This window comes from Caenorhabditis briggsae (genome assembly GCF_000004555.2).
Source record: "Caenorhabditis briggsae complete genome, chrI, whole genome shotgun sequence".
Classification (NCBI taxonomy): Eukaryota; Metazoa; Nematoda; class Chromadorea; order Rhabditida; family Rhabditidae; genus Caenorhabditis; species Caenorhabditis briggsae.
The window spans coordinates 2,909,095-2,921,317 of NC_013489.2; the positions used below are offsets into that span (position 1 = coordinate 2,909,095).

At 40.1% G+C, this 12,223-nt stretch overlaps 4 protein-coding genes across 4 annotated transcripts in view; 2 read left to right on the top strand and 2 right to left on the bottom strand.

Annotated features, from left to right (window-relative positions):
* The window catches only part of Cbr-ain-2, a gene marked incomplete at both ends in the record, with an annotated part of 6,718 nt that extends 968 nt beyond the window's left edge, over positions 1-5,750 (bottom strand). Inside the window, 6 exons of the mRNA XM_045242191.1 lie at positions 780-884; positions 1,012-1,331; positions 1,920-3,191; positions 3,364-3,511; positions 5,532-5,689; positions 5,735-5,750. Coding sequence (XP_045097515.1) covers positions 780-884; positions 1,012-1,331; positions 1,920-3,191; positions 3,364-3,511; positions 5,532-5,689; positions 5,735-5,750 — 2,019 coding nt within the window. The remainder of the gene's footprint in view (positions 1-779; positions 885-1,011; positions 1,332-1,919; positions 3,192-3,363; positions 3,512-5,531; positions 5,690-5,734) is intronic.
* Positions 5,751-6,465: 715 nt separating this feature from the next.
* Positions 6,466-7,033, top strand: Cbr-ptps-1 (the record flags this gene model as incomplete). Its single annotated transcript, XM_002638940.2, has 3 exons — positions 6,466-6,594; positions 6,659-6,790; positions 6,896-7,033. 3 exons carry the CDS (start codon positions 6,466-6,468, stop codon positions 7,031-7,033), a joined length of 399 nt encoding a protein of 132 aa, XP_002638986.2.
* A 2,001-nt stretch (positions 7,034-9,034) lies between these two features.
* On the top strand, positions 9,035-11,059 carry CBG22233 (the record flags this gene model as incomplete). Its single annotated transcript, XM_045242199.1, has 6 exons — positions 9,035-9,151; positions 9,205-9,492; positions 9,709-9,840; positions 10,004-10,150; positions 10,485-10,788; positions 10,845-11,059. 6 exons carry the CDS (start codon positions 9,035-9,037, stop codon positions 11,057-11,059), a joined length of 1,203 nt encoding a protein of 400 aa, XP_045097516.1.
* A 288-nt stretch (positions 11,060-11,347) lies between these two features.
* CBG22234 lies at positions 11,348-12,026 on the bottom strand (the record flags this gene model as incomplete). Its single annotated transcript, XM_002638942.1, has 3 exons — positions 11,348-11,494; positions 11,549-11,832; positions 11,879-12,026. The coding sequence occupies 3 exons, from the start codon at positions 12,024-12,026 to the stop codon at positions 11,348-11,350; spliced, it is 579 nt and encodes a 192-aa protein (XP_002638988.1).
* Positions 12,027-12,223: the final 197 nt, after the last annotated feature.

Genomic DNA, 12,223 nt, shown 5'->3' on the forward strand with positions numbered 1-12,223 from the left:
AAAATGTTTCTCCGGAATTCGCGGGGTCATTTCGTTTTACGTGAAAAATTTGAAAATTTTCATTTTTATGTGAAAATTCGAAATTTCTAATTTTTTCATGAAAATTTGAATATTCGATTTTCATGCGAAATTTTGAAAATTTTCATTTCACGTGAAAACTTTTAATGCTAAATTTTTACGTGAAAAATTCGGAATTTCTATTTTTAGGTGAAAACTCGAAAAATTCAATTTTTATGAAATTTTGAAATTTCAAGTCTTTCACGTGAAATGTTGAAAATTTTAAATTTGACGTGAAATTTCAAAAATTCAAATTTTGCGTAAAAAATCCGAAAGTTTATTAAAAACGTGAAAAATCGGGAAATTCCGATTTTACGTGAAAAATCCGGAATTCCTATTTTTAGGTGAAAATTCTAAAAATGTATTTTTTAATGAAATTTCAGAAATTCCAATTTTCACGTGAAAATTGGTAATTTTTAATACGTGAAAAATCGTGAAAAATCGATAAATTACGTAAAAATTCCAAATTTTTAATTTTCACGTGAAAGTTCGAAATTTCAAACTTTTACGTGAAAAATCCGGAATTTCTATTTTTAAATGAAAATTCGAAATTTTAATTTTTAGGTGAAGTTTTGAAAAATTCAAATTTTTACGTGAAGTTTCAGAAATTCCAGATTTTACGTGAAAGGTTAAAAATTTTAAATTTCACGTGAAATATCAGAAATTCCATTTTTTTACGTGAAAATTGGAAATTTTTAATTTTTACGTGAAAAATTTCTCGCCTTTTGGTCCTTCGTCATCCACGACGTTGCCTGATCACTCGGTGGTGGTGCGCCGCCGCCACTGCTCGTTCCCTCGCCATCAGAGTTCGTAGGACGGTTCCGACCCTGAAAAACAATCTTTTAACATAAAGAACTCAGAAAAACAGCAGTTTCCTAGATTCTAATATGGGCCACCTATGTATATACATTTCTCGCCACCCTCAAAAGAAATATCTCTATTACACGAACACACCACTTTATCAAGTTCTTCCTCTAGCGCGTCCAGCCGAGGAATAACCTCCAAAATTTCGGTGAGCAGGTCCAGAACGTTGGGCGGAATATGGGGAACTGAGAGCAGCGACGTGTCCAAATGGCCCTTGTCGACCGCTAGTTTCAACTTTTCAGCCAGTTTCAACTGATCGATATCGCCGTTACCGCCGCCGCCCATCATCATCATCGACAACATACCCATGGGTAGAGACGACGATGCGGCGGATGGTCCTCCTCCTCCTACTCCTCCTCCACTATTACCACCATTACCACCGATCATCGAGGGAGGTCCCATTGTGGAACCTGCAAGAAAAAATTATAAATTTAACGTCTTGTGTCTAAGATGCCACCCCTTAACTAAGGCTTCCATTTGGTCGCTTCGAAATCGCCGACCACCGACACAGCCGACCGACCGCGGACGACCAAAATGGAAGCCTTACCACCTAATTCCCCTCAACCAGACGATAAATTTATAATAAAGAAACTAAAATTTTGATTGATTGGTGTGTGATATGGTCAGTGAATAGAAACTCGAGAGAAAGAGAGGACGACGGGCGGCGCGGATGTCTTGGAACTGTGCCACGTGGCCATTGAAAAAAAAGAAGAACGTCACAGTAACCATGTGAAACGTTACGTGAATTCACTTAAAAACCGAATATCCCATTCTTTTGCCACATGGCAACGTAGGAATTGAATTTACACGTAAAAATCAAGATTTAGAATTTTTCATGTAAAAATTGAAATACCGAATTTTCACGTGAAAAATCAAAAGAATCGACTTTGCCACGTGGAAACCCAAATTTCCCAGTGTGACCTAAAACTGAATTCAACCCAAACCCACTATCTCCTCCCTTTAGAAGGGCCCTTCTACTCATGATGAGCAATACTCACCATCCATAACTGGCGACCAAACGGATCCAGTGTCCAGAAGCACACCATTATCACCGTACTGATGCTGTTGTTGCTGTTGTTGCGCGGACTGTTGCATGTGATGGGCGAAGAATGGGTTACGCGTCTCGCTGGACGATGGACCACCAAACACACCAGACAACGGATTGCTCCAAAGAGAGCTATCATCCTGTTGTTGTTGATACTGTTGTTGCTGTTGAACTGGCGCCGGATGACGGAAACCTCCATCGTCCCATCCTCCCTTCGAAGATCCCTGATCGTAGTCCACACTCTTCTCGGGCCCCGCAGGAATATCCGATGGCAAGTCTCCCCATCCCGTCGGAATAATCGGCCGCTTTCCAATCTTCATCGTCGCATTGGCCTCTTCTTCGGCTTGCAGTTGAGCTTGCGCCACTACCGCCGGATTGTCAGATGTCATACGACGACGAATCGACTCCTCGTTCAACGCCTTCTTCTTCAAATGGTTCGGGCATCGTTCCATGGCAGTTTCAAAGTCCTCCTCGTGCCCTTCTGGAACTATCCAACGACGGATTGGCTTACTATTCGAGACGTCAGCATCTCCCCATGCCAAAAGTCCCTTGTCTCTCAACAACTTCTTCCTCTTGGCCTCCTCATCATTCTCATCAGTCCACATTGAATAGTCATCCATTTGACCGCCCGCCTGACTTCCTCCATAGCTACCATTATGGCCTCCTCCACCTCCCATATGGTGTTCATGGGGAGTCTGAGAACCACCTCCACCGCTAGCCATTGAGAATGGCGATGGATTAAAGTGTGCGCCTTGTTGGTTGCCATAGAACGATTGATTCTGCTGCTGTACCATCATTGGTGGGATGTATCCCTGGTTGCGTGGCTGATATCCACGATTATTCTGATTCATCCTATTGTTCCCGTAATTGTTACCACCTCCACCGCTTCGATGCTGACCATATGGTGGCTGTTGTTGCATTTGGTGTTGTGGTGGTTGATATCCACCTCCTCCACCCATCGGATCGCCATACAGATCGTCTTGTTGTGGTGGCGGTGGTCCGGCGAACGGCGTCGGCTGATTCCACTGTTGGACGCCTGGCGGTGGTGGTCCCATGTCTCCGTAGGGCGCCATTGTTGGTGTCGACGCCATTGACATTCCGTCCATTCGCATGCTCAGGTCCAGTACGTCGCCTGGGATACCGCCCATCGGTGGGCCGTACGGAGGCATGTATTGGGGTTGTTGTTGTGGGCGGAACGCTGGTGGCATCATTCGATTCATATTGCCTGGAAAATTGTGACGTTTAAGGCTTCTTTCTGGCTTAAAATGAGCCTAATGGGGTCCCGCCACGAAAAGTACAGTAATCCCGTCGTGTTTGTGCTCGTTTTGAAGCTCTCGACGAGCTGAGCAAAGTTTGATAAGTTTTAACTCAAAATTGTGAAAAATAGGCAAACTCACCATGATGCTGCTGTGGCATTCGCTGATTATTATAACCGCCACGTCGATTTCCACCGCCACCATTCATATGATGTGATCCTCCACGGCCACCAGGTGGTCCTTGCCAACCGTCCCCGTTCATACCCGACTGTTCTGCTGCCTCGTTTGGCTGAAAATCGAATGTTTTGGTTTGACGGGGAATTTGAAAAAAAAAAAGACTGCAAGAAAAATCGAGTGCCTCGGGCCCATTAAACCGGGATGGGGCTCGGTGAGCGAAATAGTGTGTAAAAGTGAGAGTCGAGGGAGAGAGAGAGAGAGGAAGAGCACTAACGACAACCAGAGGGGGCCGAAAAACGCCGCGCTAAAAAGTGCCTTGTGAGGACTACAAAAACCAAAAAATTTGAATTTCTCTAGTTTTTCATCTGCGTCTCTCAAAATCACACGATCTTTCTCCCATTGAGCTTTGAAACCACGAAGAGAGTACACAATTTCGAGAGACGCAGACACACTTTCTCTATCCCGCAAAGGTAAAAAACGGCCATAAAATGGGGAGCGACGCTCTCGTTTCTGGGCGAGGATATATTCTATATATTTATATACTATGAAGACACAACGATGAAAAAGAAGACGTCGTTTTCGATTCGCAAGCAGAACGGGTCTCCATGGCCGAAAATGGAGAGACGGCGACCATTTTTATTGGTTCCGAGACAGGCGAAGGGAGTGTACGAAATTTTAAAAAGTTCAGAAAAAGTGCAAAAGATAGGATCTTTGTTTGTGAAAGTGCGCTCTATTGTAACAATTTGTCACGTGGCAAGAAGATGATGAAACCTGGAAATTGTAAAAAAGTGCAACGTGCGCTCTAATCTAGATCGCTAAGCGATGTAACATCGCTCTATAGAAATTTTCATGTGGCGAAAGATTTCTGTGAAAGTGCGCTCTATTGCAACAAGTTTTGTTTGCCACGTGGCAAACCTAGATGACCTTGAGCGGGATGCCGGAGCGTCGTAGTTGGCTTAAAATATGGGCAAAAAAGAGCAAATACGCTCTAATAAGAATTACAGTGGGCTTTCTAGTGGGAAAGTTGCAAATTCGCCCTATCGATAAAACCCAAAATCTTCGAATTTAGCGCCATTTTTCGCTTTAGACTAAGTCTATAATTTTAGGCAGAAATTTCGAAATTTCGCTGGGCCGAATTTTGGCGCCAAATTCAAAAAAATTGAAAAAATTTTAAGTATGCAAATTCGCTCTGTTGAGAAAATTTGAAAACCGTGAAATTTCTAGACTTTCGAAATTTTTCAAAATTTAGAAGCACTTGATCACGCTCCACCCATATCTCAAATTCAATTTCAAGTCAAACTGGAGGGAAATTCAAAAAACTTAAAAATCTTCCGAACTAAAAAGTGTTCTCATGACCATGGTCCAAAGTGTCTCATGGACAGTAAGGGGGTAGAACTGAGAAGGAGGACATTGCGCGCAGCGATGACGACGGGACGAAAAAGAAGAAGGAGAACTGATCGCGAGGAGAGACAAGAAGCGCAGAGAGGGCGAGAGACCCAGCATCCTCGTGGATCGACGGAAGAGACGCAGAGAAAGTGGACCTGAGGACAGACACAGAGGTCGACTGGGTGACCAATCGATAGTTCGTTTTCTTTTGAGTGTCGGGGCGAGAGAGTAGGAGGGTGCCAGACAATTCGAGGCCGTATATACACACACGGGCGGTCGACTTGGTGCTGGTGCTGGTGGGGAAAAATGACTAAGCGAGAGAGTGCGGGGGATAGAAGAGACGGTGTCTGTCGGCGGCGGCACCACATTTTTTATTCACGGGTCCCAAGGTTGCCCTTTTATTGAAGAGACGCAGACAGAGATCCGAGGTTTCGATATATGAATGGAGAGAAGAGTAGATGACGTCATCATTTCTTTTGTTTGCATTTTTTAAAGAAAAAAAACAGAAAAAACTATTCGCAGCCAGTGGGAATCGAACCTGCGACCTCTAGAACTCTAGCCTAACCTCTATGCCACTCGGCCAAGCGTGCACTTTTCGCACTTGCTCGTTTGGCGCTGATAAATGAGGAGGCGCCGAGTGGTTCAGAAATGAGCAACATTTTGCAAAAATAGGCGAAATTTTAAGTTTCTAGACTAGTTTTTCTCGAGAATTTCGATTTTTTGAATAGTTTTTCGCTGAAACTCACAATAAACTCCTGATAGACCATTATGGCTTGTGGCGCATAACCAATCGGAACTAATCCACTTCCATCCGGTCCCGTATCCACGTACAACTGTTTTGGAGGCGTAGCATTATGTTGGTGGTGGTGGTGATGATGATTCCCACGATAGCCCCCACGGTTACCTGGAATAAAAAAAAATTTTTTGCTAAAGAAAAAAAATTATGAACCTCGCCGATGGTGCATTTGGAGGCGCGAGGGGATTCGTCTGGAAATTTTAACCTTTTTTATGCTTTAGATCTTAAAATTTGAAGAGATTTTGCGAAGAAAACGGCGAAAAACATCGAAGAAACAATCGAAATTGATGACAAATCCCTGTCGTTTTCAAACTTCCCTCCGAAAAATCTACCGTACCCCGTTTAAAGGCGCACCGCGCGTTTTGCAGGAAACTTTTGCCAGCAGGTCTAACACACAAACTATAATCCGGTTTAATAGGATGATTTCGATAGAAAAAGAAAGAGAACAAGATGATATAATAATTGTAATCAATTGATTGCATTAGAAGGAGATGATGACCAGTTTATAAACCGTTTAGCAGCAATGAAGATTCTCACTTTTTTCGATTTTTCCTTTCTCGATTTTTTTTTCTCGGCGAAAAAAACTTGTTTGAAATTTATTTATTTTCGTGGCGAGACCTTCTAAAAAACAAAAAAAACACTATTTGCCGCCCGTGGGGATCGAACTCGCGACCTCCAAAACTTAAGCTAAGCCTCTACGCCACTCAGCCAAGCGTGCATTGTTATACACTTGCTCGCATTGCATTAATAAGAGAGGAGGCGGCGCGGCTTTCTAAAAGTTTCACCGTACACCGCTTTCAATAAAATTTCAAAGAAAATAAAATTCTTCGTGCCGAGAGTACCGAGACCCATTATAATTCCAGGAAAACATGCCTACAGTAACCATGGAGCGTGTGGAGATGTTCTCTGCTGCGCACCGCCTGAATTCTGAGAATTTAAGCGTTGCTGAAAATAAGGAGACGTTTGGAAAGTGTAATAATGACAATGGTCATGGACATAATTATGTTTGGAAGGTGAGCGGTGGAGCGAGCTCGCATTTTTTGAAAATTTGCAAGAGAGCGAATTTGCAATTTTTAGGTAAAACTTCGTGGAGAAGTCGATCCGGTCAGTGGAATGGTTTACGATCTGGCGAAACTCAAGAAGGAGATGAATCTCGTTTTGGATACTGTAGATCATCGAAATCTGGATAAGGATGTGGAATTCTTCAAGGTATTGTCAATTTGCTTTTCAAAATCTCGCAAGTTTCAATAGAGCGCACTTCCCCTATGTTTTAATTCAAAAAACAAGTATTTACTCAAAAGAGCGTACTTTCAGACTACTGTATCCACATCGGAAAACGTGGCAATTTACATGTATCAAAAGCTGAAATCAGTCATGTCAAATCCGTCGGTACTGTACAAATGCACCATTGAAGAGACGCCGAAAAATGTTTTTACTTATAAAGGAAATTAGATTGTTTTTGAATTTCAATAAAATTTGAATTTTTCAAATGTTTTATTTTTAAAATGCACTACATTGATAAATTGTTCGATGGAGCGCAATTGCATCAAAGACGCTATAAAATTGAAAAATTTTTAAAAATTGATTTTTTCAGATTTTTTTTTGGAAAAGTTTAATATTTCAAATTTTCAGATTTTTTTGAAAAAATTCGGAAACTTCAGATTTTTTGAAAAAATTGAATTTTTAGATTAAAAAATTAATTGAATTTTTCAATGAAAATCTGAAACTTCAGGTTTTCATAATTAGGGAAAAAAAATGTTTTTTGAAAAAATATACAAATTTCGACTTTTTCATAAAATTAACAAATTTTCAGACGAAATTCTGATTTTTGGACAAAATTTTTGGAGAACTTCAAAATTTCCAAAACTTGTGAAAATTGAAATTTTCAAATTTTTGCAAAAAAAAAAAATTAAAGTCCAAAAGTTTTAGTTCCGGGAAAAATAAACATTTTACTGTAAATTTTAGAAAAAAATGGATTTTTTGAAAATATCAAAAATTCTCTTTTTCTTTTCAAATCCCATAAACAAAATATTTTACGGCTTCTCGATAGAGCGCTTTTGCAACCCAATCTATTTTCAAATCCACGCCACCTAAATAAATTCAATTCTCTCTCCCTCTGTTTCGAGATGCTAATCGGCTTAAATTCATCCGCTTCCGAAACAAAAAACAATCCAAATTTTTTCGAATTTTTTTCCTCTTTTCATGATTCCCTGTTTTTACACCCAAAAACATCTTCATTGAATAGATTGAATCTCCGTGTCTTATTCATTAAACAAATCTTCTTCGTCTCCCCCATATATACAAAAACCCAGTTCCTTTTCTTTGGCTTCCCCTCCCACCCTCTTCCTGCGATTCTGAATCTCTGCGGTCTCTTCACACAAAAGTACTCTCTCGCCTTTCCACAATTCCACTTGGAGCTCTTTTTCTCTCTCGCCTTTTTGCAGCTCTTTTTGCCGCATTTTTCCGCCCTCCTGTTCTTTTTTCTTGAATCATTTTTTCATATTTTCCTGCTTTTCTGTTTTGTGTTCTCCCCACCGGTCATTACATTACGAAACATATAGCCAACTTTTTACACTTTCTCCTCTATCCCTTTTTCTTTTATTTTTCCTGTGTTCCTGTCGGGACCAGCTGTCTGATTGGGGGTGGCTGGCTATCAGTCACGTCCCAAAAGAATCAGAAATCGATCCTCCAGAGCAATACGTGCAGTTTTGTCTGACAAGACTTTTCCAGAACTTTTCCCCCTTGTGATAAGAGAACTGCACTTATCGAATTTCACTTTTTTCCCTCTCTCTGAAAATGACGTTTTAGCCATCTGAAAGGCTGGAAATTTCATTTTTGACACACAAAAAAGGCGCCACGTGATGTTTATTTAGTTTGTGTGCCAGTATTTGCAAAAAGATCTGGGTCATATTTCAACGTTATATTCGAACTTTTGCATTAGAGCGAAATTGCCACTTCCATTCGCCACGTCATAATATTCTTTGCTTTTTCATCTTCTCATGTTTCAAACACAGAATTTGAGGAGAAACGTGAAAAACTCACATTTTTCGAACTGATGACATAGAAATTTGAAATTTTGAAAAACGAAATTTTTGATTTTTTTTTTGAATTTTTATTCTTCAATTTTCCCTGAAATTACACATATTCAGGTACTTGGAATACGAATTTTTTGTCTTAAAATACTTTTTTTCATAATTTCCTCTCTAAAACCCTGAAATTTTTTAGGAAATCGAAGCACAGAATTCTAAAAAGTTTTCCCCCGCCCGAAATTTTCAATTCCAGCTCATCTTCCATAGAGCGCCCTTGCATTTTTCCCTAAAATTTCACCGCGAATTTTGAATTTCTAAAAATTTTCCCGAAAATTTCTCAATTTTTCAGGAGTTCAGCGGAGATTCAAAGCAAAAATTTTCAAATATTTATTCAAAATTTCGAAAAAAAAAATTAAAAGATTGAATGAGCGCCGCACCGATTCATCGCGAGCCGGTCGGATGTCTTGACAGTAAAACTGTTGGAATTTGTCTTCTTTTAATCGTCAATGTGCTATGGGTGTTGTCTTCCGAGTTGACGAGGGTAACCGAGCATTTTTCTAGGCCATCAAAGTTCAAAAAATACATATTTTTCAGTTTATCTTCGTCGACGAGGAGTTCCGAAGGCCGTTCTTCACAGTCTATGTCAAATCATGTACATTAATAGTATATATGATTCGTTATTTGCTTTTTGAGGCGAAAAACGACAATTCGTATAAAATTCTAATCAGTGAGAATAGTGTTGAGACTGATTACGAGCTGACTTGTGAATCATTGGCAATGGAGGGATATGAATCGGTGACTGACGTGGATTCAGATGTTGAATCCATTATTGTGGATGGGGAGAAGAGGCAGAGAAAAATACGATTTGCAGGAAGGCGGGAAGTGAGTGGTGGAAGAGTTTTTGGGAATTCTAGGCCATGAAAATCGAATTTTCGAAAAAAAAAATTTTAAATTCAAAAGTTGTCAAATACCTCATAAAACTAATATCTGAAAATTTGAAAAAAACGAATTCTCCATTTTTCAAAAAAAAAACTTCAAAAAAATCTCCTTTTTCGGATTTTTTGAATTTCTTAATTTTTTCAAAAAATTTTCCGTCAGATCCGCCGAATGCCTGCATCCAATGCCGAAGATCAACGACGCGCTCGTTTGCCATACAGTCAACCGTCGATCGATTGTCAGTTATACCTCTCCAGACACGTCAAGTACACTCTCTTCTTTTTTGCTCCATTGGTAAGATCTTTTGTAGAATTTTGGCAAATTTTAGGCCGAAAAAGTCATTTTCTAGCCTAATTAACCTAGATTTCGGTCAAATTCCAGCCAATTTCAGGCCACAAAACCCAATTTTGAAGCCAAAAATAGCATTTCTAGCCCACATAACCTAGATTCGTTGCAGTGGTTGGTGTGCTCGTTCACCTATCAAGCGGCTCTCGCGTTCACGTCGGTCTCCAGTCTCAACTTGATCTCCAGCTCATCCTCCGTATTCGTTTTAGCGTTTGCCATTTGTTTTCCCAGTGCTAACAACAAATTTTCAGCCTATAAGGTAGATTTTTAAAGGGAAATTCACATTAAAATCGGTAGGAAAATATGTAGATTCATATAAAAATTTGAAGGGAAAAATTAATTTTTCTTCAATTATTTGCAAAAATTTTAGACCTTTTTAGGTTTTTCAGCTATTTTAAAGTTTTTTTTCGATTTTTTTCGGTTTTTTGTCTGAAAAAAAATCTTCGAAAATAGCTTTAAAAAAACCTAAAAATTCTAAACATTTTGCGAAAAATCGAAACAATTTTTTAATTTTTCAAAAATTTCCTGCACATTTAAAGGCAATAAAAATATAAATTTTCGGATATTTTTTTTCTAAAATATGCCGAATTCAGGCCCTCCTGGTCTTAATCAATGTTGCTGGAGTGCTCGTCGTCTCTCACTACATCCCATCGTTGTCTGGAGCCTTCTTTGCTCTAGTCTCAGCACTTTCCTACGCTGTCTACCTCTTCACTTATGGACATTTTGAGGAAAAATACGGGCGGGTCGATATCAATTTAATGTTTGGGACGATAGGAGTGATAGCGTTGGTGGTTGGAACACCCGCATTGAATTTATTGGATACATTTGGGGTGGAAGAACTGCATCCGCTACCCAATATGACCCAATTTTCGTCAATATTGTTTTCAGCACTTATTGGTAAGGGCCCTTATAAGGGTTTTCAACAAATTTAAAAATTTTAAAATTTCTTTTAGGCACTATAGTAGCTGATTACCTTTGGCTCCTTGCTGTTGGCCTTTGTGACTCTCTTACTGCCTCCCTCTCAATGACCATCAGTATACCATTATCATTTTTCGCGGATACAGTGATCCGGAGTCGAGCGCCAACACTTGCCCAACTTCTCGCATCAATACCAATTCTACTAGCGTTCGTCGGCGCCGCCTATGCCAACGAGGACCTCCCACTGTGAAAAGGCGTGGTCTTCGTGTCCGAAAGGTGGTCGATGCTGACAACGAACAACTCATCGACAGTTTAGAGTCGGAAGAATAGCTGTTGTATTTTCGCTTATATTGTTGTACTTCAAAAGAATCTCTATTGTGTCGTTCCAAGAAACTGGTCGTTTTTCTCCTCTCATAGGCCTTTCAAAGGTTGTGAATCCCCCCAAAAAACTAGTCATTTTTCTTTCTACCTGTATGAAATGAATAAAACAATTTCAAAATTTAGTTGTAAATACACAAGTAATATCAAATGAATAAAATCAGTTCAAGAAACGAGCCATGGTTTCTTGGCCAGGAACTTCTACGAATAGCCCGCGACTGGTCAATGACATGGGTTTGCGAGTAGGTGGTGTTGGGTCAGGAGCTGTTTGGTAGTAGAGGTCCAGGTTGTAGTAGAGTGGAAGCTTCTGGAAGAAATAAAGAAATATATTGATTTCCCGAGTTTTCTAGGTCAAAAATACCGCATCTCGCTCATTGCCAATGACAGTTCCTGCTGGCAACGAAGTGAAGTCTACAGACGCCAAGCAGTTTGCTCGCATACACTCCAGAAGAAGTTCCCCATCTGGGCGCCCGGGATCCACGGATCGAAGCATTCGGCAGCCACATTGGGTGCACTTTTCATCTGGTAGCCGTGGTTTTGACTTTCTAGAGAATCCTCCTTCCAGAGCTTTTCGTTTTAAAGGCGGGTCAGTGATAATTTCTGCTGTAGCGGTTGCAGAAGTCGATGGTGGATTGGTAACGTCGTCTGGAACAATTTCAGAATAACTTGAAGTTGAAAAGTGAAATCTCACCAATTGACTCCCCATCATCCAGTTTTTTCAACAATTGTGGATCAACTTTGAAGTTTTTCATCCTATACGCTTTGAGAACCAACGGCATTCGGCTTGTATTCACTTTGAAATCGGCGGGAACTTCCTTGAATTTGCGTTCTTCGCTCATTTTTGACTATTTACCTGGAATTTTCTCGACTAAAATGACAATTTTCATACTTGCAACGATAATTATTCGTTTTTCTAACTCTATTTCACAGATTTTGCTTGAAAATTCGGCTAAAATTCCTTTGAAACGAAGCAAAATTAAAAATTCGCATTCAAAACCAGCGGCGAAACCGCCCCGCGTAAATCGACACAATTCGC